General features: G+C 37.7%; 1 protein-coding gene and 1 long non-coding RNA gene across 5 annotated transcripts in view; one reads left to right on the top strand and one right to left on the bottom strand.

The window, feature by feature from the left end:
- Positions 1–25,583, bottom strand: part of CEP162 (centrosomal protein 162) — a 42,798-nt gene extending 17,215 nt beyond the window's left edge. Inside the window, exons 1-15 of one of the 4 annotated variants that reach the window (XM_063389574.1) lie at positions 25,186–25,583; positions 24,472–24,557; positions 23,559–23,663; positions 18,795–18,933; positions 12,852–13,001; positions 10,018–10,170; positions 9,568–9,754; positions 8,594–8,643; positions 7,260–7,375; positions 5,813–5,843; positions 5,316–5,438; positions 4,418–4,609; positions 4,146–4,227; positions 3,013–3,280; positions 1,569–1,836 (exon numbers count right to left, since the gene is read on the bottom strand). In XM_063389574.1, coding sequence (XP_063245644.1) covers positions 1,569–1,836; positions 3,013–3,280; positions 4,146–4,227; positions 4,418–4,609; positions 5,316–5,438; positions 5,813–5,843; positions 7,260–7,375; positions 8,594–8,643; positions 9,568–9,754; positions 10,018–10,170; positions 12,852–13,001; positions 18,795–18,933; positions 23,559–23,618 — 1,819 coding nt within the window. In that variant the 5' untranslated portion in view covers positions 23,619–23,663; positions 24,472–24,557; positions 25,186–25,583. Of the gene's footprint in view, positions 1–1,568; positions 1,837–3,012; positions 3,281–4,145; positions 4,228–4,417; positions 4,610–5,315; positions 5,439–5,812; positions 5,844–7,259; positions 7,376–8,593; positions 8,644–9,567; positions 9,755–10,017; positions 10,171–12,851; positions 13,002–18,794; positions 18,934–23,558; positions 23,664–24,471; positions 24,653–25,185 lie in introns of those variants that run through there. The other 3 variants (XM_063389573.1, XM_063389575.1, XM_063389577.1) reach the window with 3 other exon arrangements.
- LOC134546637 (uncharacterized) lies at positions 17–18,800 on the top strand. The gene is made up of 3 exons (XR_010079218.1): positions 17–878; positions 5,114–5,240; positions 14,838–18,800. It is a non-coding gene; the product is annotated as an uncharacterized LOC134546637 (long non-coding RNA).
- Positions 25,584–26,955: the final 1,372 nt, after the last annotated feature.

Here is a 26,955-nt window from a genome sequence, read left to right on the forward strand (position 1 = left end):
CTTCATTTAGGCAGAAAGTAAAATAGAACAAATTAATTTCAGAATTTTATGTCTTTAAAAAAAAATTGCATTACTGTGATCCAACCTACAGGTATATAAAATATTCTACAACCTGAATTTTAAATGAAATACAGAAACTTGAGAACAATGATAGACTACGGAAAAACTGGAAGGTTTCGGTTTTTTTTTTTCCCAGTAAGGAACTAATGACAAGATAAAACAAAACCCAAGAGAACAACTGAAACAAGTAGCTGGATAATAAATCCTTCATGAAACAAGGTTAACCTCACTCCTCCACTTCAGAAGTGGCCAGTTATCTAAGTATGAAGAAACACAACATATTTCAAGCTATGGGGAAGATAAGACACAGCAATTTTCAAAATTGACTTTGGAGTGCAGACAGCATAGAAAGAAATGCAACATTTATTTGTTACAGATAGTAACTATAATTGCCATTTCAACTACTCCTGCTTAGGAATGTTACACCTGTTGCACCCATCAGGCAATGATTCTTTTCCAAATTTCAAGACTCTTTAGTGTTACACACCCCTCAGAAAGGTGCTCCCTTAGCACTGAAGACTCGGGAATTGTTTGATTCAATGCTATTCTCCTCCTAGCTATAGAGGCCCTTGCAGAACGTGGCCAGGTGAGATTAATTTCTGGAATCACCTAAAATTGCTATCATGAATGGTTATAGCTAGAGAGGGAAGAGCATGTCTGAATGAAGCCAGTGCTTATTTTTTCAGTACTTGTCATATACTTTACCACCTTGACCAGGCTGTAAAAACTTCTCTTCCCCAGGCTGAGACACAACAATGTACTGAGGAACTGAGGTCCTTCAGCTCAACAGCTGCCACTGAAGCGTCTCCCTAAGATAGGTAATGGAATCCTAAACTGCTTTTCCTGATGCTGCCTGCAGGGTTTTTAAAAGCACTGCATGCTAGAAGTGCACTAAAACCTGGAGTTACCTGCCCATGTCTCACAGACAGCAAACATTGTCTACAAAGACACTAATTATCTCATGAAATTCTTCAAGCTTCACCCCAAAATAAAACAGTTCAATCTTTTACTTGTAACCCAGTTTTCACAGGATTACACTGGTATTCTCCTTTCCATAGTGTTTCCAAGAGACATGAACAGAAAATAGAACTTCCTTTTTAGTACTTTTTTTGTACTGTAGGAAAGCAAAGATCAAAAGAAGCTGAGAACAGGAATTCAGCCTCAAACATACAAGTTAGTGAGTCAGCAAATCTTTGCATTTACTGTAATGAAAAATGTCCACTTGTAGATATTAATTTTTGAACACTTATTTTTATTCTTTTGGTGCTATTGGTGAACAACAGATAAGTCTCAAACATAGCAGTGGTAAATTGGAAATGAAGCAAGACTACAAAAATTCATATAAAAGTCTCTCTCACAGCAATTTCATGCTAATACAGAAAGAATCAGAACTGCATTTGAGTTTAGATTTCTGTATGACATTTGGGATTATTTTTAATGTGAAGCATAAAAAGCAAACCTCTCTGGCTCTTAAACTCAGAATTAAAACTCTTAAAGCTTAGAATTACCTTTAGATTTTGCTCTATCTGCAGGACTTTTGGCTTGCATACAGGTATTTTTGAAAGTTTCTTTTGGTGTTTTCTTTTCATTAACTGGAAAAGATTGCTTTGAAATTAAACTGGGTTTCCCATAGCCAGAACTTCTAACCAGTCCATGAGGACCATGTGAAGGCTTCTTTTTATGTACAGTTGCTGGACTTCTGATATTCTTATGTGACATTGGTTTGGTTGTCATTGATCCTGATCTTTCATTCTTCAAGGAACAAGACCGAAGAGCCTGTGGCAGAACACATTCGTTTAAAACAAGTTTTAGGCTCTGCTGTAAACTGAGGGTAGCATTCACCAGTGAATAACATAGAACCTGTTACCAAAATTACACAACTTGCCAACGTGATGGCAAGTATTATTTTTAATCAAATTAGTAGTAAGTCATTTTGTAGAATTGTACTACTTCAGAACTACATAAGGCAAGTATTTTGTACTGGCTCTGTTTAATTGACCTGGGAAACTGTATTTTTATTTTAATTGTACCGCAGATTACAGGATCTCTTGCTTACCATATATGGTAGGTCATGACCAAAGGCTAATAAACACAGTGAATACAGACACCCAGCCATGAAGAAAGGAACAGTGGCAGGCAGAGGAACCCTGCTAAACTTGATCATCAAAACCAAAGCACACAGCTCCCAAGACCAACAAATGAAAAAGTTTAGCCTGTTTGCCCTGGTAGGCAATCCACCAGGATAAATCTCCCAAACCTCTGTCCCCACAATGCATTGAATACAACAAGAAATAATTGCCTAAAGGAGTGTGAATCTAGGGGATGCAAGGAAAAAAGAATTTGGGGATGCAGGGAGAAGATTTGGGATTATGCCAATCTTGTTCTGGAATGTCTGAAATGATTGTAAGAATGTACAAAATTTACAGTATCTTTACGGAAAGAATAAAAATTAGGTAAAGAAACAAGTCTGGGAAATAGAGCAAAAAAACAGATTAAAAAAGCTGGTGACATGATCAGGTTGCTGGTCAGCAAGCTTGTCTGACTCAGCTCGACACTGACCATTGCAGTCTCTCCTGTATTCTTACTGAACTGCATCTCTAACTGTTCTCTCTGTACCAATGTCCCCTGCTCTGAGCCTGTTGTGCATTTACATGTGTCCCTCAATGCTCACAGACATCAGTATCTTGAGCTGGACATGTGGCATTGCAGCAGCCTTGCACATGTTGGGCTGGGACAAGAATTCCACTGGTCCGAGTGTCCATGGGATTTGGTGACTCTAACAGTAGCAATGGCAACATGAGAATTTCAAGACTAGAAAGAATAGAAGTCTTAGAAAAGAATAATAGTCTCTCAATTTCTTAACATCAGAGCATAATCCAGTGACAGGCAGTCTAAAATACATACCTTTAAAAATTACTTCCATATAATAAAAATCTGGTTGATAATACTTACTTTTTTAGTTTTGCTTCCTTGTGAAAGCAGAGAGTCTTTTCCTTTTTTTTCTCTTAGTATATCAGGCTGTACTTCACTGGTCTGAATTTCTTTCTCAGTCATCCTCTGAAAGTTATCATCATTCATACTTGTCCGTAGAAAGATGCTTTCTTCTCTGTTAAACTTTTCAACTAAGTTTTTCTCTCGAGCTATATTATTACTCTGGGGGTCTTCAAAGGGTGAGTGGCTAATGAGGTCATTTTCTGTGCTGCCTACCAGTTTCACAGGACTACAAGAAAAAAGAAGCCATATATAATACGACTTTTTGCCCTTGCTTTTTTATCACTCTGGAAAAAGCGTGGCATTTTTTCCTTAGGTATCAGCTGTAAAGACTGCCTGAATTTCAAAGAGCTACTAAGCCTCTTTTAAGACCCATCTTGCAGATTTATTCATACAGATTTGCTTTCACGCTGTCTAAAAAGAGCCACTTCTCAGCAGCGACTGTTTAGGGGGAGGTTGCAAAATTCACTACAAGACAAACACCTGTAAGCCTGCAATTAACACTAATTAAAAAAAGAGCAGTATTTCTACTGAATGCAGCTACATGATAAGTCCCCTGAATTCATCTGCTAAGCATAAACTGTATTTCTTACAGTTCCAACGCCTGTGCTGTCTGGTCTAGACAGAACAGTAGCAGTAAATAAGGGGGAAGTATGGAGCACAGGTTAGCAAGAATCACCACAGTGGGGTTTGATCTTAAGAGGATTTGAATTTAAGATTATGGAGTTTGGAGAGCTAGGATAGGATGTGGGCTGAAATCCTTGTATGGAGAAAGGGAAAGAGCAGAAGACTGGGAAGGCAGAGATCCTATCTGTGAGAGTGACGAACACTCCTCCAAATAATTTGACAAACACTGCTGCTTATTACCCAATGTAAGTATGGGGAATCCCTGGTCTAAACCTATTAACACTGTATAATTCATTTAACAGCTCACTGCAAATGTCATAACACCAGTGCAGGATGTAACAAAATTACAGGTTTTTTTGAGGCTCATTAGAGAGAGAGACAGAGGAGTTATTTACTAAGGTATTTTTCACAAATCGTTAGCAGCTTTAAGTCACTGTGATTCTGAAAATGCATCTTGAAATAAATACCTTTCATGGTCCACATCAAAATTTCTGATATTACATGTATGTCCTTTAATTGTTCTCATCAATTCTTCCACAGTAGGTAAATCTAAATAATGAGAAAGAAATATAAAATAAATTAAAAATAACCTGGAAAAAATATTTGTTACATGGACAACAGTTTAAAATGTTTCATAAATGATTTCTGAATTATCTGATTATCTGAATTACAGATATTACTAGCTCACTCATTTTACAAGCTTGCAAAACACATGCCTTTGATCCTTTGAGCTATTTACCTGAATCAACAGTTGACACATTTTTGGCATAGATGTCATTATTCTGTGAAATGCTTTGCCCTAAGCATTCTGAGAGTGCCACTGCAGAATTGTGCAGCTTCTGCTCGTCAGTGTCCCCCAAAGACTGACCAACATGACGATATGCCTGCTGTAGCGCTTCCATGTCACTGCTGCTTTGGCCATAGGAAGCACCTGAGAAAAAAGCAGGCTTGTAAGAGACACTACTGCATTTTCTGTGTTGGGAAATATCCCACTGGAGCCTGTGTTTCAGTTACTAGCTTGGTCTGTTATGTGGGGAAAACAGTGATATCACTTACATTAAAAAATAATTAAAAATCTCATTTTTCCTATAAAAAGAAACAGTTGCTAAGTCAATTAGCACCTACTAAATTGTCTCATTTACAGTTTGCATTCCTCTCCCCCATCCTCCTCCACCTCAACATTTTAACAGTACTAAAATTAACAGCTTATGTTACTTGACCATTTTAACAGGTGTCATCACAGCCACAATCTGGATTTAAGTGGCCTGTACTGTTGTGCAAAGTTTGATAAGATAATGTATTTAAAAATTCAGTTCAGTGCTGTCAAAGAAGAATTTCAGACTGAGAAATAACCAATGGAGATGGTATTTAAATATGAAATTGCAGCATCAAAAGTTACTTTACAATAACCAAGTATAAAAATGTGTCTTTTTAGCAGAAACATCACTTTTTCCTGAAATATTTCCTCCTGCTTTCAAGATTTGTTGGCAAAAGCCAAGGGCTTCACATTCCCCAATAATCTAAGAACAAGTGAAGACATTGGAGTCACCTATTTTAATAAAGTAAGATTTTAGGTTTTGAGTTTTGTGGGGGTTTTTTTGTTGTTTTTTTTTTTTTTTTTTTAAAGCACCTCTTACCTGCTTCATTCATTTCAACTGCACTGACTTCTTCAGGCTGGTCATGTTCACCTGGAGCTACGTCCAATGTTTCAATGGCCTTGTGAAGTTCTACAGTAGAATCTTGTGAATCAAGCAACACAACTAAGAAGATAAACGTTCAAGAAAACAAAAATCCTCTTATTTATACTTCATCACACTGGAATTAGGAGTGCATCAGAGCTTATCTTGATGTCTTAAGCATACAAAAAATACTATGTAGATTATTTTACTGCCATTAATGGAAAACCAATGAACTCTGATTACAAATCTGAGTTCTGAGTAGGTATAATAGATGTAAAAATACATTGATGATCAACTTGAAGTATTAATATGTAGATTATTTTTGACTATTTCAATTCAACAGATTATCTGTAGATAAAAGAAGGTAAAAAAACCTCGAAATAGTAAAAATCAAGTAAACAAGTTTCAAAGAGTTACACTTAATCTTCTTCCACTGATCAAAGTTTGTATTTTACCTTTAGCCAGCATGCCAGTGTTTGCTTCTTCCTAACAAAAAAAGGCAAAAAACCCACAAACAATTACTTTTTGAATATCAGGAAAAAAAAATTGGACAAACTTTAGAAGTTGGTCCAATACCTAAAAGAGTTTTTAGAACTTAAAACTAAGTTCTAAGTTCATTCTCCAAGAACATGCACTTCCCTAAAATCCTCCTTAGGATGCCAAAAAGTTCTCAGTATCCTGTTCTCTAATAAACCTTTTCACAAGTCAATAGAAATTAAATGCTCCCCTGCACAGAGGAGCATTTTTACACCTTCCTGGTTTTCTTTTACCATAATTTGAGAAAAGAAAGTTAAGTAGCAGTAAGTACATTATTACACTTCCATTCTAACTTTTCAAACATTTATTAGATATAGCACTCTAATAAATTTCTTTTAAAAGAACCAAAAAACAATTAAGTTTACCTAGTGAAAATGAATACATGAAGCTCTATAGACTACTGAAAGAGTGTACTCCACACCCGAGCAGGTGTTTCCATATAGGGAAAGGTTTAAGACTCACCCCTTCCTGTTCTTATAAGGTAAAGGACCCAAAAACTTTGCTGTCCTGATAGTAATTGGCTCAATGCCAAGACAAAACACTGATACGTCTCTTTATCTGTTCCACAAAAACGTAGCTATTCTCTATTGGGCCGTTAGCCAAAACCCAGCTAAATGGCTCAATACTTAAGGGAGAGCACAAGGCTTCTCAGCGCATCCTCGGGGTGTGGGACCTGTCCCTACACTGTGAATGGCTTTGCTCTCTTGTTTTGTATTATTTTCTTCTTTTATTTTCACGACATACTCAACCATGCCATCTCGCTAGTTATTTAAACCATTTTCTGTGAGGTGCTGGACACCCTCAGAGGTATTGAACCCTCATAGAGCTAAATACATCTGGGTCTTTGACAAATTCAGTAGACTACTTCTGACAAAACCCCAAACCTGAATTGTGCTCCATGGATGCACCTATGTGCTCCAACTGCATGTGCTACACATCAAAAGACTTGACTAAGCCAGTGGACAGCGGTGCCCTCATAGCTCATACAGTAGAGGTTTTCTGTCCAAAGGGCTTCTCTGTACAGAATTACTTCCATCAGTCTTGCTGGTGTAGACATCACCTTAATAGCTTTGAGATTAATCACTACCCAATTCAAGGCCAAGTCTCCACCCAAGCTCGTCATTTGTGCACTTCCATCCTCATTTCTTAACTCAAAGGAGGAGTAAGCAGGAAACCCTGTGAAGAACTTAACCCTTTCTATGATCTATCACAGGAAAGTGCATATCCTTAATAGAAAGATATAGTCTGAGGGCCACTGTATTCTTTCAGACAGTATGTATCATATAAAGGTTTACTGTATTTAGTTACATATTGCAGAGCTTTTAAAATTCCTGCAATAGAATAGAAACATTTAACAAGTTATACCTGTTCTTGAGGACTTAAATCAACTTCTGACACGATGTTCTGATTCACCTGATCTCCCTCAGTTTTAAGGGCAGGATTTGAATCTGTTTCTTCTTCAAAATCTTCACTGTAGCTACCTAAAAGAATAAAGTAAGCATCAAATAGAATGAATACTCAAGGAAGATAAAGCAGTAAACGACAGCTATTTCCTTTTCCCCAATGCCTCATTGAACAACAGCTACTGCTAATGTTACTCCTTTTATAGAGACAGGACAGTTTCCAAAACTGAGTATGGTACTAAAACTATAGTGAAAGTCACACAATATCTCTAAATTCAAAGGAAGCTTGCCTTGTAATCAGATATGCTTTGTCTGCTCAAGGTGTACTTGAACTGACCCCTTTTATTCAAATGCTCTCTCTCACTTAGGGGTGAAATGATGCAATTCCAACCCTGTAGATAAAGTACTCCATACATTCACTTTGACAACTCCAGCAGTTTTGAGGCTCAGAATCTGTAATTTGGCATCTTATGACCTGCTTTGGTGGGCCAAAAGCCACTCTCAAGAGTAGGCACTATTTAAAAACAAGTGTGGCAGAGAATGAACTTCACAAGCAAGCCAAAGGCTTTTCCTTCAGTCACCTACACCCTTTCAGTTTCAGTTCTCTTTTGCTGCATCTCTCCCACTCAGCTCCTGTGGTTCCAGCCTCAGTGCCTGCATTATCTGTAACACTTAAACCTGGAACGCTTGCAAAACACTGGTACATTATGTGTTCTTTATGTGTTTATGGTTTATAAATATATCCTACTTATGCTTGGGAAATTCAAGCCTGACAACAGGACTTCTCAAAAGTTCAGCTAAATGCAGAAATTTGAAAATACAATCCATTAAATTACATGGATACAGTCTATCATATGCCAGCAATGAAACATGAAATAAAGAGACATGACAAGTGAAAGACAAATAAGCAAGAAATGTAGCATGGAAATTTGGGGGGGAAATCAGATAAGAGTAATACTGCAGATTACAGATATTAAACACAGGCATGAAAAGACAGCACAAAAATACAGAGGACGATAAGACATTGGAGTAAATCAAACATCAAATCAAATTTCAACGTCAGAGGTTTTTGTTTCATTTTTGGTTGATGCAGGGTTTTTACTACTTTTTTTTCATTTTCTTTTTTTTTTTGTCTTTCAGTTTACAATAAATTAAAAATCCACTTAAGAAAAGAAAAAGCACAGAAGCAAGAGTGCCCTTAACCCCTCTGTATGAACAACAGCTACACAATCATAATGCAAGGACAGCCTAAAAGGCTGATATAAGAACTACAGGCAAAATAAAAGATTGTATTACCAGATTTCTCTTCATGTGCAGGTTCTTCTTCTTTTTCAGCATTTTCATTTCTGAGAAATAAAATGAAAATTCTACTCTCTTTCTGGACAGCAAATAAATATACATTTTTTCTTGGAACTCTACACTCTGATACTTCTTAAAATTAGTAAAAAAGGAAAAATTGTAATTTGTCCAACAAATCAAATCAAAGAAAAGGAGTGTCAGCAATTATTAAAATAAAGTATTTCCCAGCGAAAATTCACAATCAAACTCATAAAACCACCTCCTTTCTGCATTCTGTTCAACATTTACATTAACTTCTCAAAAATATTTTTATCATATCAAGGTTTGCCTCCTGTTCTGACTCTGCCATTCTGGATTAACAATTTAAATTAAAAACCACCCACATCTCCTTTCTTTCCCCTTTTCCCATAAAACAGAAGTTTTCTCCCTATCTAAAGCTCTCCATAATTCTGCCCCTCCAACTGTTTTCATATCAGAAGTTGTCTCTGAACTTAGCATTTTCAGCAACAGCAGCCTGAATTTCACCTTCATCCTTTTCTCTCACAGATGTTTGAACTTTTCAAGTAACTGATTATAAATGGGTTGCCCTAGTCTATAAAGATTAAGTATCTTTCCTCTACATTCATTTGTAATATCATATCACAAGGGACACAGAACCTTTCCTGATCCATTTCCTTGTTATTATCAGTTGTTACCTCTTCACTTAGTTATTCCTTACAATTAGGAATGTTGAGTTGTTACTACTGAGTTATGCACAAGTCTGTGGAGATACATCCACTCGTCACTAAGTCATGGTCTCACTTTTATGTATTTAGCTCATTTCTGTCCTTTTCTTGAAGAAAAAAAAAGCCAAACCACAATAAACAAACAAAATCATATACAGGATTATCACCCAACAAAATCTCAGTGGCCAAACCCAAGCCACATGTGCCCACTAATACAGTCCACAACCTTCCTTCCCTCTACATTACCGTACAAATGGTGCTAGTATGACAGAATCATTGGAATCCAGCTCTTTATTTAATCTTGAATAATCAATAGTAGAGGAAGCTTCTCGTTCAAGCTTGGCAAAGAAGATCTCTTTTTCTTCTTGTTCTTCCAAGGTATCCAATCCAACTCCTGTGATGCTTTGATTAGGCTCAGAAGCTAAAACTGAATCTAAATTTCAAAAAAGATAATAAAATGTGTCTGTGTTGTATGTCCAAACAGAATAGCCATAACAGTTAACAACAACTACAGATAGACTCATGAAATATTAATGGTATCACATCATCAAAACTAGTACTAAGAGACTTCAGTTCACAACACAGCTGACAGAAGTGAGGAATTCCATCTTGAAATGAATTGAGGTAAACTGCTTTTAATAGTAACTTATTTAGATCTAGTTAACTCAATGAAATGGTTGGGCTCTCAGTTCTTACCATTTGTTTCCAGGCTGTCTCTACTCAAAGAGACAGCATCTCCATTACTTTTCTGAAGCTGCATCTTTTCCACATCCATATCTTCATGATTTTCTCCCACAGGCTGTGAAGTGTTCTGCATCTTGACAAAGTTTCCATTGCCTTCAAGCATTCCTAAGAAAAATATTGCAATATTCTTGACTACCATCTAAAAGCTATTTGTATGACACATCAGTCTTCTAGTCTCCTTCCAGAACCACCAGTTTTAATCTCACTTTGCAATTGCAAAGAAATGCAGTCTCACAAGTCACATTCACCTAACTTCCACTGATTCTATATGTAAATCTTGTTTAATTGATTAAGCTACTATACACATTATCTTCCTATCCTTTGCATGCATACCTAAAGTTCAACATGAGTCAAATGCAAAAACCCAGTTACTGTCACATTACTCATGAAAGACAATCTCACACACAGACCCTATACAGAAATTGACATTTCTTTCTTAAAACCCAGTTCATGTTATTTGATCTACTACCCCAGATCACCGGATTTTTTAAACTTGCTAAGCCATTGGCTTAGCAGCTACATTTCATTTGTTGCTTAAAGACTGTAAGGAAAATATAGTAATCAAAGTCTCTTAAAAGTCACTGATGAACACCCAGTTCTCCCATTCAATATATTTATGCAACTACAACTTGTAGTTGCTCTCCTAATTGTAATTTCACTTTTCTGAGGGTTCAACTTCACCTTAGCAACTTTATGCAGCCTCTTAGGCAGAATGCTGCTGTATTTACTTCCTCGTGGAAGACTAAATGCCAGATATTGCAGGACATTCCTGGTTTAAAAACTCTCTTCTGCCTGCCTGCAGAACACACACGTTTATACTTAGATTCTGATTAAGTTCTCAATGGAGAAGGGATAGGAGAAAAGCTGCTTATGTGTTTTACCAAATGACACATGAAATTATTTAACAGTTCTCATAGAAGGGAACAGAAACTAAGTCCATCTTTTCCGACATGAATCATCAGTTGGTAACAATCAAAATCTTTTGTTCTGCCTGGCCACATGATGTTGAGACTGTAGCTGTGTCCTTGTACTGAACACACCAGAAGGGGTGAAGAGACTGCCAACAGCTCATTTCCTGCTGCAGGAGACTGGAGGACATCCCTACATCAATAACACTAAATCAGTCTTCCATGTGCTGACCAAGTGCTTCAGCTCCAGGATCTTCCTCTGTTCTCTACACAGGCCCATACAAGTCTTGTTTAAAAATGCCATACTTGCCTGTATCATGACAATGGAGAATCCTTCCCCATTGGTACTGAAAATGTACTTAGGGTGAGGGAAGGTGGGAAAGTAGGAGTCTCAACAGCTTTTCCCTCCCTACTAGGGAAATGCCCTACGTGCCCTCAGCATGTTCATTCTGATCGTAAGATCCTCCTTTTTAAAAGGTAGAATAGGTATATTTTCTTAATTTTAATGACACAGTCCCTTGCATATCTTATTGGGAGGCTAAGTGCATAAGATTCCACATCTTGGAAATCCACATTCCCATATCTAACCTCAGCTCTGTCCTCAACATAGAACTCTGACTGACTTGCCTTGCATGCAACAAATAAATGTCAGACACATTGTCTAAAGGTCAAGCTTCACATGTATAGAACAGTTAATGCCTAAATAAATACATATTGCTACACTGAAAAGTAGAAAATGGAAAGTTCAAAGTGCTGAACAGAAGTAAAAATCTACAAATAACCCATTTCTCAGGTAGCCAAATGCAGTAATTTAAAGTAATTTACTCAGATGGCACTCTAGTCTGGTTATCAAGACAGCAAATAGGAGTCTGTTTGTAGCTGGGTCACAAGTTTTTTGCAGAGCTTTAGATTAGCCATAATCTCACCAGATCTCCAACACCCTATTTTTGAATGAGAATATGTTAGAAGAATCAAAAGCTAATTGTAACTGTTAACTGCAGAGATTTGCAAGAAAGAAGAAGATATTATACAACAGTATAAAACAGTATACAACAGTAAAAAAATTAGAATGCTCAATAGAACAAAAATTTAAAGAAAACATTTTCCTTTGTTTTTTTATTTAAATCATCTCATATCCAGGGAAATTTCTCAGCAGATGTACATTGATCTTGAAGGCTTCACAGGGTTTATGTAAGCTATCCAATAAGTTTTTAATATTTTGCTAGTCAGGGTTTGAGTCAAATCAGAGGTTTTTTTAAAAAGCATCTTCTATAATAATCTGAAAATCAAGTAACTGCTTATGCAGCCATTAAACTTTGCAACTCAGCCACTCTCAACACCCAGACACATCCCTCACTGCTATTGAAGGCAAGTATTTGTTTCCTCTCACCCTACACAATCTGAACTCTGAGAAACGTATCAAACTTGGAGAAAATACCAACTTATATGGATTTAACAGGCTCTCCATTGTGTTTTTGGCTGTTTGAACAGTCCCATGGTTTTCAGTGAGGGTAGCAGGAGTCATTTGTTTTTGTGGAGTGGGTATTCATTACTTCTCTTAAAAGCTTCTTAAATAGTTATCTTGAACGCCAAAGATTTTGCTGCCTGTAAGTTTATATGCAACATTTTGTAAGGCTAATGATATATGGTATTCTTTTTTAAAGTACAAAAATGAGAACCTGAGTTTTACTTTGAAGAATATTTCTAACTACCACACTTGCAGAGAAACATTTAAAAACACAAATACAGAGGACTCAAACTGATAATGACAAACATCTACTTCAAAAAGTAACTTCTTTTACCCTAATCTGACCAAGTCTGTCAGAATTAAGTCATTTTACCTTTTTAATACCATATAAAATACAGTAAATTTGTTACCCTCAGAATTGTCTTGACTGTCAGAAGCGAGGGCTCCTTCTTCTTTATTTAAGGATGAATCTTTCTTGTCCTTATGAAATTTTTCCAACATTTTGGATTTACACAAAGCCTTGCTGTAAGATGCACTGGAAGATTTAGAGGGAACTACTTCTAAGTGTACATAAACATTGTAAATTTTAACACATAGTGGACAGGGGATAAAGAGAAGAACAAGATGTGAGACTTTAAAGTGACATTACTTCTGAAAAACTAATACAGTTCAGTTTCTTGTACATTGTATTACTTCTGATTTTCTACCTATAATTAAAAATTAAAGTTAATACTTAAAACTTCTGGAAATTAAACTCTTCTCCATCCTTTTTTTATTTTCAAAAAGATTTTGGATCCATGTATACTTTGTATTTAATTACACTGTTCTAGGAGCTCAGTAAATGACCTGAAAACAAGGAAAACTAGAAGAAATTACTTGAACAGAAAAAGGCTTTTAGTATGAGGCGTGAAAGAAAGCATCTAGACTGGTTCAAATAAAATGGGAAAACATAGGTACATAAGTATAAATTACTGCTGTCTTTATCACTGTGATAAAGGTTGGAAGGCACCTTAAAGATCATCCAGTTCCAATGTCCCTTCCTTGGGCAGGGACACCTTTCACTAGACCAGATTTCTCATAGCCCCATCCAATCTGGCCTTGAACATTTCTAGGGATGAGGCATCCACAGCTTCTCTGATCAACCTGTTCAGTGCCTCACCACCCTTGCTACAAAGAACTTCCTCCTAATACCTGATCTGCACCTACTCTCAGTGTGATACCACTCCCCATTGCCCTGTCACTACATGCTCTTGTCAAAAGTCTCTGTATTTCTTGCAGGCTCCCTTCATGTACTGCAAGGGCACAATTAGGTCACCCTGAAGTCTTCTCATTTCTAGGCTTAACAAACCCAGTTCTCTCAGCCTTTCCTCATAGAAGAGGTCCTCCACCCTTCTAACCATCTTAGTGGCCTCCTCTGGACTCCTACTCTGGACAGCTACACTACAGCATTTATTACCTTAGGCTAGCCAGACGGTCTGTGTTAGATTTTGCCATGTTGAAGTTGTCATGGTGGAAGAGGCTTCAAAATTGAATAGTTCAGATAAAATTCTTAGTTATGGGTCTTTTGAGTTTACCTTGACACGAGAGAGAGTAGTCTAGGACATCAAGCCAAATACTTCTGCTATTTAGGAGTATAGGGATATGTGACCAGAACTTAACACAGCTCAAACATCCAAGATCCACTGGATCCATTCTGATACAATGCATTAGTCCTTTATTCCCTCAACCAATGTGTAAGTTCACTAGCAAGGCACTACTTCTCTAGATCTATATTCTCCCACATTTACTGGGAAACTGGAAGTGTTGACAGCATATCACCTATTATAAATAATGTGAACATCTGCCACCTTTTAAAACAGTAATTTGAAATAACTACAGAGGTCCTCCTATTGCTCATATTTCAAACATTAACCCTAATTTGAGAAATAAATTGATCTTTAGCATTTATCTCCCAGACTGAGATGCTTTACAGCCATTCTGTGGAAATGAGGCTTATGAAAATATATACATATATATAGATTTTCTAGAGCTGCATAGGTAGTCATGAAAACTAACACAGGGAGATGTTCTACAGTCTACAAACTAGATCACCAACATGATCCAAAGACCAAGTGCCAAATATTTCATTGTCATGGCTCTCCAAAACATTACTGATATACTTGAATTTAACACCAATGCCTCGCTTAAATCAGGACAAGTTAATTGCTACTGTCTTTTATACAGCTGTATTTAATGGATCAATGTTTATAATTCCTATTTATTTGCTAGAGTTTCTTTTCAGATAACATAAAATGACTCATATAAAATGCTGAATCTAAAGTTACACTGACTAAAATAATCCTGCAGATTAAACAATTTCAGTTTTTCATTTATTCCAACTGCTCCTTCCATTACAGGTGCAGCATGCATGAAGCAGCACAGTCGTCAGCAAAGGGAAAAGAACCACATCAACAGAAAATAAGTAAAATGTTTATCGGACTGCTGCCTTTGAAATCAAACAAGTAGAACAATGAATATTAATATTTCTCAGGTATGAAATGCAGGAAGTGTAAGAGACTTTCTATTTACTATACACACGCTTAGTACAGATGAGAGCTTTTTTTTCAGATTTTCGAAGTTATTTCCCCCTTTCCCCAAGCTGACATTCAGTACCTCCTGTCCTACTACATCACTAGATGTAGTGATATATGATGCTACAACAATTGAGCAAAAGTTCACACAGTTACTAGTTTCTTCTGAAAATGATAAAAAGAAGTATGTGGCAGCTTAGTCAAATGGACAGTTTGCTAAGGGTTTTCTACAGGAAACACACTAAAACACACTACACACTCCTACAAGGTTGATACTGACTAAATATATCAAAAACATATTTAATCAAATACCAGACTGGGAATCTGAATGAGGACTCTTTTGCTCAGTATTTTCCACTACTTCAGCATGGCTTTCTGTCAATTTCTTCTCTTTTCTCACTTTAACAAATTTGATTTGAAAATCTTGAAAAGACAAACAGCAGGAACAGACATGCAAGCAAGACAGGACAGAAATTCTTAGTATCCAATTTCCTTTATGGTTTAAATGACAAAAGCAAGTAGAAAGGATATTACCTAGGTCTCTAACCTGTCCAGTATGGGAGATGTGTCTTGAATCATAATTTGCACATTTGTTTAAAGCTGAAGAACAAATAGTTTAAACGTGCGTAGAATAACTAGTGGAATTATCTTAAAATGTACTATATACTTCTCAGTGAAACAGGCTATTAGTTTAACTCTGTACCTATTTTCTGGCACTTCTGTAACAAGATGCCTTGAGAAAAAAAAACCCACAACAAAGAAGTGTAGAGCACATATTTAATCTTCTTCTCTTTGTCTTTCAAGAAAGCATGATATAGATAATGAAGTAACTCAAAATCAAAACCTCAAACTGTAAGCAACATATCAGCTTGGTGTATTACAGAAGCTAATTATCCAGGCTTTGTTCAGATAACATTATCTCTATACAGTCACACTCAAAGACATCAACTTATACCTATGGAGCATGCATTTGTAATGAATGCAGTGCCACACTGTGGGTGAAGGTAAGATTTATGCATTTATATAAGTTTGATTGATGATGATAAACAACTTAAAAAATACGAATTCCATTAGCTGACAGTCTATTGATTATATCCTGTCTGCAACCAACATGAAAGTTGGACCAACAAGGATCTCCACAAAATTTTGAAGCATGCTGACATTACACTTTACAGAAATTAAATTCAGCTTATTTTCATGTTTGGTAGCATCACAGCAGTGTTATTATTTTCTCCCACAAGAAATTATTTTGCTATTTAGATGTTTACACATAGCTTTACACAGAAGTACAAGGCTAAATCATCATCTTCTCAGTCATCCAGTGCAGTAACTTACATTGCACTACTGCTGTGCCATCATCCACTTTTAAGAGGTCTGAGCAACAGTGCACAACATACACACACTGAGAATATTAGACATGGCAAAACAGTATTTGACAAAGTACTTGGAAGCACACAAGACAAACAGAGAGATACACAGAGGAAAACATGAGCAGTTCTGGAAGCCTATCCATAGTGAACTCCTTAGTTACCCAACTTGTCATTTTAAAACACCACAAATACATCTACATGAACTAAAGTTATAGCCACATAAAACTGCAGAGGAAAACTCAATTTATCCCAAAGGTGGCCAAGGTGGTCTCTGCAAATGGCTCTCTTTTGACTCCAGGTAAATTACCCTATAACTAGACCCTACCTTGCAGAAAGGCATTCATCATAGCACACACTTTGCAACTGCTACCATTTGCACGTGTCCAGTGTGACAAATATAACCCTTTCCTCATGGGACGACACAGCCAGGAGATCCTCTTCATGCTGTGCAGTTACCACCTTCTTGTCAAGACAGAGAGAGGAAAGGCCTCTAGTAGGAATTAAAGGCTCCTCTGCTTGGCAATATTAAAGCAGTAGGTGGGGTATGGCTTATTGCATGTGCTCCATGAGCATGGTATTCTATGCAGACTGGTGACAGAGCAGTAAATGAAAGAAAGCTAGTAATCTGCCTGGCAAAAAATGGTGCTCAGGGAGGAATTCTGTGGATGGATCTGGTACATTTGGCATACACTCCTATATTCTCAGTTTTGTTATGTCCAACTGCCAAGATGTTGGATCTTGGAGTCGAAATGCATTACACACAGATTACTTTCAACTCCCTCCAAAAAAACTTCAAAAAACAGTCCCTCATCAACAGTATGAATAGGCCAGCCTCTTTTGCATGTAAATTGGTTCCCTACTGGCAAAACTGGGTAGGCTCACCTTCTGAATGTTTTTCTGTTAAATGAGAAGATTTTCTTAAGAGAGACCTTGAAAAGTTTACCAGATATTTCATACATCAGTAAATTGTAGGTCAAGTTTGTTTCAGTTCTAATAACTTTACCTCTTGTTAACCTGCACAGCTGATAAGATATTCTTAATTTTAAAAATGACAGTGGTGGAAATCATTTGGATGGAATATCTCAGTATAATCACATTGTTTCTTATGATTCATTTCGCATTTTACTTAAGCCACACAAGCATTGTTCTCTAAAACTTCTCTAAAACCCTGCCCCTTTAGGAACCAATTCCAGTGTGTTTTCTTCCATAAGAAGTATCAAAGTTGGGTTGCCTCAAGATTCTCAGAAAAACCATGCAAACATGCTGAACTTCTAAAGTCACCAGGAAATTTTCTTTGATAGTATGCAGTAAAATGAGGCCATGCTAACCTCTTAATTCTCACATTGCTCAGCAAGATCACTCCATCCTTATATTATTTGAAAAGCTGTAAGGAAATAATCATATCTCACAACCACCTGATAAGAACTTTGTCATATCCATCTGAGTTTTACATCAACAACGTAAAAGGCCATAGACAGATAAGAAGTCCAGCTACCACCTATTAGGATTAAGCCTAAACGGCACAACTGCTGACCAGAATTTGACTCCTCACTAAGACAATACTGACAGGATACAGCTAGTCTTAAAAGCTGAGACTACCAGCAGTATTTTAACTCTGTTAGAAAAAAACATCATTTTTGTAATTTTCTGTTAAGGTCCACTTGCAATTAATATGAGTCATGAAAATTAAGAAACCACCAGTTACTACAAGAAGAAGAGGCAATCACCCTGAGGAAACTCATTACTTATAGGCTCTTCTACCCAGCAAGAAGACAGTGTATAAATTATAAAAATAGAGGTGGAAAACTTGCAAACAATCATGTATTTTCTTCCAGAACTATGTGATCATGTCAATACTGAACCAGCAGTCATGTCATCACAGCCCATTTCGCCTAGAGCCACAGTTTTTGGCAAGGGAAATGTTGAGAATGCTGGAGACATACATCATGGATTCAGCTGGTGTTGAAAAGTTTTTCTGTGCTTTTCCAAACTACTACAAATGCTGCTGTTAGCATATGTTTATATAAACTGGTCTTTTTCCACTACAGTTTTGAAAACAGAAAGCTATAAAAAGTCAGTATAAAGAACAGGTTGGCTACAAAACACATATACTAGTATTTCTGCAGTTTGTAAATTGTATTTTCTAATTATTTTACTATTTATAATGTATTTTTACAAGTTTTATTAACTCAAAAGCTACAGAAAAGAAAAAGCAGACAGCTTGCATATAGCTTGAATATGAACCACTGAAAAATACAATTCTATTTGACCTTTATGCTTTACAAATTTGCTCTGTCACGTTCTAAAACACTTGAGTGGCATCAGCTTAATCTGAAACCAGGCTGAACACACAGTATGAGAAAGAACTAGCCTGACCTCCTGTGGCCGAAACATTGCAAAACTGTAAATTTACCACCATCATCTGAATCTTCCTCAGACAACCACCATGGCACTGAATCCTTTTTCTTCTTTTCTTTTTTCCTAGGCTGTCCCAATTTCTCAAGAATGCTGGACTTTTTCTTTGAATTTCCAAGTGAATCATCTGAAAGAGACTGAATCAATTGCACACAAGATTAAAGAGAGCTTTTACATTTTTACATTGTTTCAGTCACTCAATTCTGGACTTCTGAGCCCAGATGCCTCTCATTACTCCCCACTGTTTGTCTTTTCTGTATATGCATTACAAAACTGATTAAGAAACAATAACTATATTCATGTGGCATAATACTGCGTATTTTAATAATCCCTCTGCCAGAATTTGGATATATTAAAAGCTGACTGTTTCAGAGAATGTATGTTCAAATCAACAGCATAATCAGCTCTTTTTCAATTAGTTAAGACATGTAAGAACCAAAACTCTAACTACATCCCAGAAAATAATGAAGTAGAGCAGAAACAATTTTGCCTTGTCCTTGCTTTGTACATGAACATTCTTATTAATATTCTAAAAATAAATGTGCACCAGCAACATTCTAGCTGCAAATCAGACTTCAGAAATTGATTTTATACTTTGTATTCATGGAATATAATAGAAATGCCAGAGTCACTCCCACCCAATTGTGTATTAAACTTTCATATGTGTTACTCATCCATGCTGATTTTTGATGGCTTAAATCAATGGAAAAAATCTATGAGTATGGACACCATATGAATTTAAGTTACTGAAAAGTAACAGGAAGGAAAAGACAACTATCCTCTGCTCTTTCCTTTAATAAAGCTCTTACTGGCCTGCAGCAGGCTCAGAGCCACAATCAGCTATCCACACATTAAACAAGGAAATATTCACTAAACCAGTGCACTGCAACCTTATGTTCTACATACTTTTTATGCAGCAAACTAGGGTTAAGGGGAATGGAATAGTTTTTAGCTAAATTTTTAGCTACAACTGTTAAAACCAACTGTCCTAAAGTGTCTTAAAGAACATGATGCAGAGTTAGCAAAAGCCATAAATGGTAAGAAACAAAGAATTCACGTACAAAATGAATCACATGGGAAAATTCAAAAGCTTCACTTTTGTAATAGTCACAAATAAGAAAACGTGATAATATAAACCCAGTATTAGAGGCAACAGGATTGTGGATACTTAATATGCAAAACACAAGAGTTTGTTTTATTAAAACAAGGCTCTGCAGTCCATTGCCTCCTATTATATTAAAAACACTGCCATAAAAGCCTACTTTTACTGTATCACTAAAACTTCAACTTCTCCAGGCTTAGCAAGAACATTCAAAAATCAAATGCCAATTATATAAAACTATAGTTTAAGAAAAAAAGTTGTAATAAAATATTCTTATTAGTATTTCTGATCAGGAACATCTTTAGAGCTTTCAGTTTCCCTAGAGAAAACTAAATGCCTGTCATACATCTCAGAAAGAAAGAGGTGCCCTGAGCCTTGCACTTTATTAAAACACTATTTTAATAAATTATGAAACTGTTAGACAACAGGATGTATTGCAATTTCTCGAAGTTGGCTCTGTGACATAGAACAAAACAGCTTTAGATTTCTAACAAATATCCCATAAGTAACAATTTCCTGACCGTAGTCACAACACAAGTACTAGTGCCATTGTTCCCAAAGGTCAGACTGCCTCCTGCTAGCTGGAAGCACTGACAGGTGCTTGATGCAAGCTCTGTTATCACTTGCTGTTTCTTTTACAACCAACAGTATCCTCCGCTCTGCAAGCAGAACTTCAGTGATGCTTATACTCCTTAGTGGATTGTAACTAAAGGACCTGCAACTCCCACAGATTGTGCTCAAGTTCTGGAAACTTTCCATGTCCAGCCATCTTGTCAAGTGCAGACACTAAAGCTGCAGCAGCTGGGAAAGAAATGCTGGCACAAAAATACTGGTGCATTTTTCCTAACATGCCAGTTGTCTTGACAGCAAAACTTCCAGATTTTTTTTCCTTCCTTTGAAAAAAAAGCCAATCAATCAAACATCAATCAATTTTTTTGACTCATTATGACTTCTCAGCACCAGTAAGTGGCACCAATTTCTTCCTTCCCCTCATCCATAAGACAACCTCTCAACCTTTCAGGAACACAGACAGCAAAAAGTGCCAGTTGTTTAATCTCAACATACATAAAGCCAGAAGAGACAGTTTTTAGAACTAGAATAACCACAAGGCACATCATCAGCTTACCACCTCCTTTGCATATGAAGGAACTTAAAAAAGATAGGTAATACAGAATTTGATCTAAAACACTCAGACTTTCATGATCAGCTGTCCTAAATAATTAATGAATGCAGTATTTTTCAATTAAATAAGAGTACTCCAAAATATGCTTTTATTACACAATAATACGTTCATCTATTTGATCTTTTAATAAAAACTTAAAATGCTTCTCAAACATGGCTTAATGTGTGGTGTTTCTCTTCCAGATACTATTCTACAGATATTCTAGTAAAGATGGTATAGCCTTTCCTTTTGAAAGTCTTCCTTCTCAAGTACTCATGAATATCAAGTAGAACAAAGGTCAACTAGAAATACTAGAAGCAGACAATGGCTTTTTCACAACATTACTTTGGGTCATCAAAAAGAGGCAATTAATTCAATTAAGTGAAGCACTGTGTATTAGAAAGACTTCCTCATGTTGCACGTCCCAAGAGAACATCACAGCCAACACAGCAAACACTGAAAACCTGGAGCTAAACCAATATGACAGATGATGCTTAAGGGAAATCCAACTGGCAAGAGGTGAAGCACACCAAAACAAGACACTGATGGTGAGGGGTGGGTGGACCACAGGAACACAGACAGAGGAGGAGGAAGGATTATGGGAAGAATTATGGATGACAACAGGCTGTCTTGGCAAGTGGTTGGGAATAAGCATAACCAGGCAGAGGAAATCATGAAAGGATTTATCCTACATGCAGTCATCGCTATTACACATTTGTGTTTCCTTCTGTTTAATGATAATAGTCTAGAAAATCCACAGATAGCTTTTAAAGTTCAGTGTATATGCAAAAAGACTTAGTTTAACCCTCATATTAGACCTGCATCATCAGCTCTATATACAGTTTTTCTTTTAACTTTGTATGTTTCAATCACAAACATACATACACAGCCTCACCCCAAACACAGATTCATTAAGAGGAATGAATCATTCAATAAAAGGGAAAAATCCTGCTCCATTTCCTCTTTGAAAGACTTGCTTAAACAATATTATGTCTTCCTCAAACTACTGAGAAACAGATTTTACTATTTCCCACCTGCTGTGACACTCTCAACACAAACATCACCTACAGAGAGGTTTTAAGAAATGGAGCACATCAGTTTCTTATCTTTCTAATATTAAAAGGCCAAACACTTTATAAAAAACAAAAGCAAGGAGAAGGACATAGCAGAAGATGCATGTGTAAAAATAACAGAGCAGATAATGTCATTGTTATTTGAGTCTGTATCTAGCTGGCAAAAAACACAATGCACATTTTTAATAACTGGATTAGCAGTTTGAAAACAGTTTTGGATTGAAATTATTAAAAAAAAATGAAGGCATGAATTGTTAAAGTTACATTCTCTGGGACATTCCAAATGCCACAGAATAATTCAATAGTTATTTGGATTTTTTTTTAAATGAGCATTCTCAATGTAGGCAGTAGCTGAGGAGGAAGAAGAGCATGTGAAATGAGGAATAAAATACTCGAAGCAATCACATGCAGAGTTTTGACAGATGTGCATATGAAATAAAAGAATAAAACACTTTCTCTTCCCCAGAGCAACTCCCTTTTTAACAACAGTAAGTAAAGAATTTTGAAGGAAATGCAAAGACTAGTTTTCTAATTTTACAAACATTAATAATTTCATTGCGTTCAAGAGTGCTAACTTAGTTACATCATTAAATTAAAATACTTTTCACAACTCATTAAATTGTACCAGTCTTTACTTTGAAAAAAATTCAAGCATACAATACATATAAAAGAGACTTGAGAAATATTCTCTGCCATCACTAGTTAAGCTTATATACAGGATTAAAATCTAGCAAAGGCCTTATGTAGCAGTATTTATGTTTTAGGGTTACCACACCATGTGTCTAACAGACCAGAGGGCAAGTTCTGAAATTACAGGTCTATTTGCATTGAAAAACACATACCTAGTCAGGGCATTTAGATCGTGTCAGATAATTCTTAGCTAAAGTCAGAATACACAGACTTGCATGATTTTGTCAGTACTCAAAACCATGAGGCACCATGAGGAATTAAAGGAATCTAATTCAAATTTCCTAATCACTACAACATGCTTCATTTTATACAAGGATTTTTAAAAATATTTCAGTGACAGTAAGTACTGCATAGAAAAACAAAGAAATTTTTAATGTAGCTTGTGGTTATATACAGGCAGAGTTTTTACCTCATTTTCAATTATACATCAACTTAAGCTTATGGTACTGAGTAGCACTAACAATAAAACTGAAACAAAAATCAAGAACCAAGGGTTCTTTCTGAAGATACAACCATGCATGAAAAAAATCATTTAATTACAAAACTGTTAACTTGATTTAGCAAAATAGTATGAATTTAGCTTAGCAATTAAGATCTTGCAAAGACCCATACATAAGACAGCTATGTTAATAATGTGATAAAAGCACAGCTGAATCTTACACTTCATATTCTTCCATATTCAATTTCCCCCATTTTTAATAGATAATAGGGATGTGACCTTGCTCTCAAACATACCTCTTTCAGAAACTCTTCAAACTGCTCATCTAATTCTTCCTTTGAAAATCGATGAGCCATAATTTGCAGCTTGATTTTTACCTTCCAAACAACTGAGTCTAAAAACTAAAATTTAAATTAAAGTTAATTAAATGCATTCTAAAATTGATGTAACCTAATGATTTGCTTGAATAGAGTTATAAGCAAAAAAACCCCAATCCAAAACTTCAGATGACAAACACCATTCTCCCATCCCTTACGAAACTATTTACTGAACGAGACAATCAGTGCAAATGTACCTAGATCACCCAAATTCCTTATGAGCAAAGTACTCATTTCCAAAACACCAGCTTCAGCATTTCAACTTCGAAGGATAAATAAAATATGATTCACTTTACATTTTTCTTCAAAAACTAGCTCTCTTAGCAACCCACAGTTAAGCATTTTTTTAATAATCAAACAAGAATCTACTGCAGTAATATTTCCATTTTAAGGGCTTTTAATTCCTTTCTATGTTTCTTCTCCAACACTGGGGACATCTGGCCTTGTTTTGTTTCATCATCTCTGCTGTGTTTTGGATTTAATAAACAATAAATACATGCAAATCTTTTTAAGGTTAGGGAATAGCATTTGGTTTGATCTGCCCTGACAGAAAAAGCCAATGACACTTGCCCCCCTCTCCTCCCCCCAAGTCTGCATCAACTTCTCGGGTATAAAATATGCCCCACAACCAAAAGGTTGCAAAGCTTTTGTGTATCACACTGCTCAACACATATGGCTGCCTTCTATGGCAGCATTAAACTGCCCCAGCATCTTCCAGGCTGAGAAGTGTGATGTAAACATAAAAGGGCTAAACATTTGCAAAAGTACTTTCACCATTAAATAAAACTTCTTCTGGTATGGAGCCCGCTCAGTACACAGGGCTGTTACTTACCTAGTAAATTGATTTTGACAGGCGAGTTGTGACAACTGTTTCCTGCTTTCACTCCTTATCCATCCATAGACCACCCGACACTTCGGCTTTGGCAGTTAAAAAAAAGAGAAAAGTTATACAGCAGACTGCCCAGGCGTTGAATTGAGCACGATATCCTTATGTAAGCATTTGGACAGTATCTCTGAAACATGGTAAGGAGATTAAGAATGTTACCTCTCAGGGCACACATAATCCAGTATCCTTTTATACTTTCACATCAAAGAACACTTGATGTTAAACGCAGGATGCTTCAGCAACTTACTAACTGTGACAGCTACCCTAGCAAGGGGAGAATATTTAATTCTAGCCTTGCCAGAAAAATAAAGTGATTCTTCTGACATTATCCATACTTCTTCCTACATTAGAATGACGGCTTTCTTCTGTTCACTTTTTAATTACATCTTTTATAAAAACTAACAATATGTAACTTAAAGGAGAACAAACATGCTTACAATTTCGGTAACAGAACATCATAGGCAAACATTAACCTTAACAAATACACTTTTCAGACCGTATCTTCAGACCTGGCGGCTCACAAATGACTGCACAAAACAAAGGCGGCACTTGCCGGGGTATGTGCTACAACACAGCGTAAAAAAGCGGAAGTTTTGAGGAGACACGGCTAAACCACCGGCATGGAGGAAAGCTTAAACAGCCTAACACATTTCACCTAACCTCTGTCTCATCCCAGCCGTGACCCGATCCTCCTCCGGCTCTCCCTGGAGCACACGCACGGCGGGCGCACGGCAGCGCGGGGGCTCGGGCGGGCGGGGCTCGGCTCCAGGGCCCGCCGGGCGCCCCGGGGAGCAGCGGGGAAGGGAAGAGGACGCGGCTCGGAGCCAGCGCTGCCCCGGGCGCGCACCTGCACCGCGCCGGGCCCCGCTCAGCCCGGCCGCCCCGCTCGCCGGCGGCGCGGTTGCCCGGGAAACCCTCCCGGCCACCGTCCCGCCCGCCAGCAGGGACCGCGCCACGTGATTCCGCCGAATCCACCAGCTTCCCTCCGCTCTGCCCGCCCCGCCGCGGGACACACGTCACGGCGGGAGCGGGCCCCGGCGGCCAGGCGGGACGGGAGGGGACGGGCCCGGGCGCCGTGCCCGCCGTGCCCGTCGTGCCCGCCGTGCCCGCTGCGGGACGCGCGGGCCGCCAGGGGACGGGCAGCGGCCCGGGCGCCATCGGCGGGCGGCGGTGCGGAGGGGCCGGGCGGGCGGAGCGGCGCCCCCTGGCGGGGTCCGTGGGCCGGCAGGGCCGGGCGGCGCTGAGGGGGTTCCGTGTGCGCGCTCTCGGAGCCGGGCTGGGCGGGAGCGAGGGCCCTTAGCGGGCCGCAGTCACAATGTGGGCCGAGCGCCTTCCGCCCCGACAGCAAGCAGCCCTCCCGAGAGTCGTACAACTGACCTGCAGGAAAAGCAACGACGAAAGAGTTAAAAATGCGTTGCATTCCCTAATGCAAGGGTCAAACTCAAAGCATCCCGTCTCGCTTTTTCACAGAAATCCCCTTTCTAAAGTGTTCCTAATGCTTCAGCCTTAGAGGTCGGCCGTTGTGCTTTTAATACATTTTAGCACATCTCTGGAAATGTTTAAAACGCGCAGGGAAATTAATGACCCGTTTCCCTGACCACTGCCTCTCAAATATCCACGGAACAATTGCAGTCTGTGCTTGCCTGTGCTCTCCAGCAAGGGTCTGTCAGTTGTGTTTGTTGTGAGAGTCACGTTGCTCAGGAATTTTTATGCCAGCATTTAGTAAATGGCAAAATAAAATAAGTTCACTTAAGAATACAAATGGACATTGTTCACACACGCACACACATTTTGATTCTCTGTTCAGCAGACCTGGAGTGAAAAGATTTTGAAAGGACGTTTTCTTTGATGAGTGTTGGATAATCATTGCAAGTGAGAAACCAGCTGAAGTCCTACTACTGCCTCTCATTTCCTGTTAGCTTGAGAGATAAAGACAGCGTGTCCAATATGGCCTTTATGTATCCCAGATTTTTTAATGCTAGTATAAATTATAGTTTAAATTCAAAGAAGCAAAGAAATATGGGCTCTCCACACAAGTCTGTAGGAATTACTTTGCTAAAGGTGCTGCAGCACTTCTTTCAAGTAGGCCTATTGTCTGCAGATGGAGTATTATATTTCCATTTACAAAGTGGGGGTTTTTTGTCTTTATGTGCAGCTTCTGCTGCTGTCTGTGAGAAATGTGGGAGCTGATCAAGGACAGAATGCCCACATAAACTAATATACTAGAACAATTTGTTACACACGACAGCCTACAGATGGTGCAAACATCGATTTCCAACATTTACTCTTTTCTCTTACTGCATGAAGAAGCATGGAGTGAGGCATGAGAATTTAAAAAGAAATATGGAAATTAATTAAAAGAATGCCAGTCATGCTTCATGCCTTGATCCTGCTCAGATTGAAGCCAATGCAAATTTTACTATTAACTTC

The sequence above is a fragment of the Prinia subflava genome, chromosome 2 (assembly GCF_021018805.1).
Source record: "Prinia subflava isolate CZ2003 ecotype Zambia chromosome 2, Cam_Psub_1.2, whole genome shotgun sequence".
NCBI lineage: Eukaryota > Metazoa > Chordata > Aves > Passeriformes > Cisticolidae > Prinia > Prinia subflava.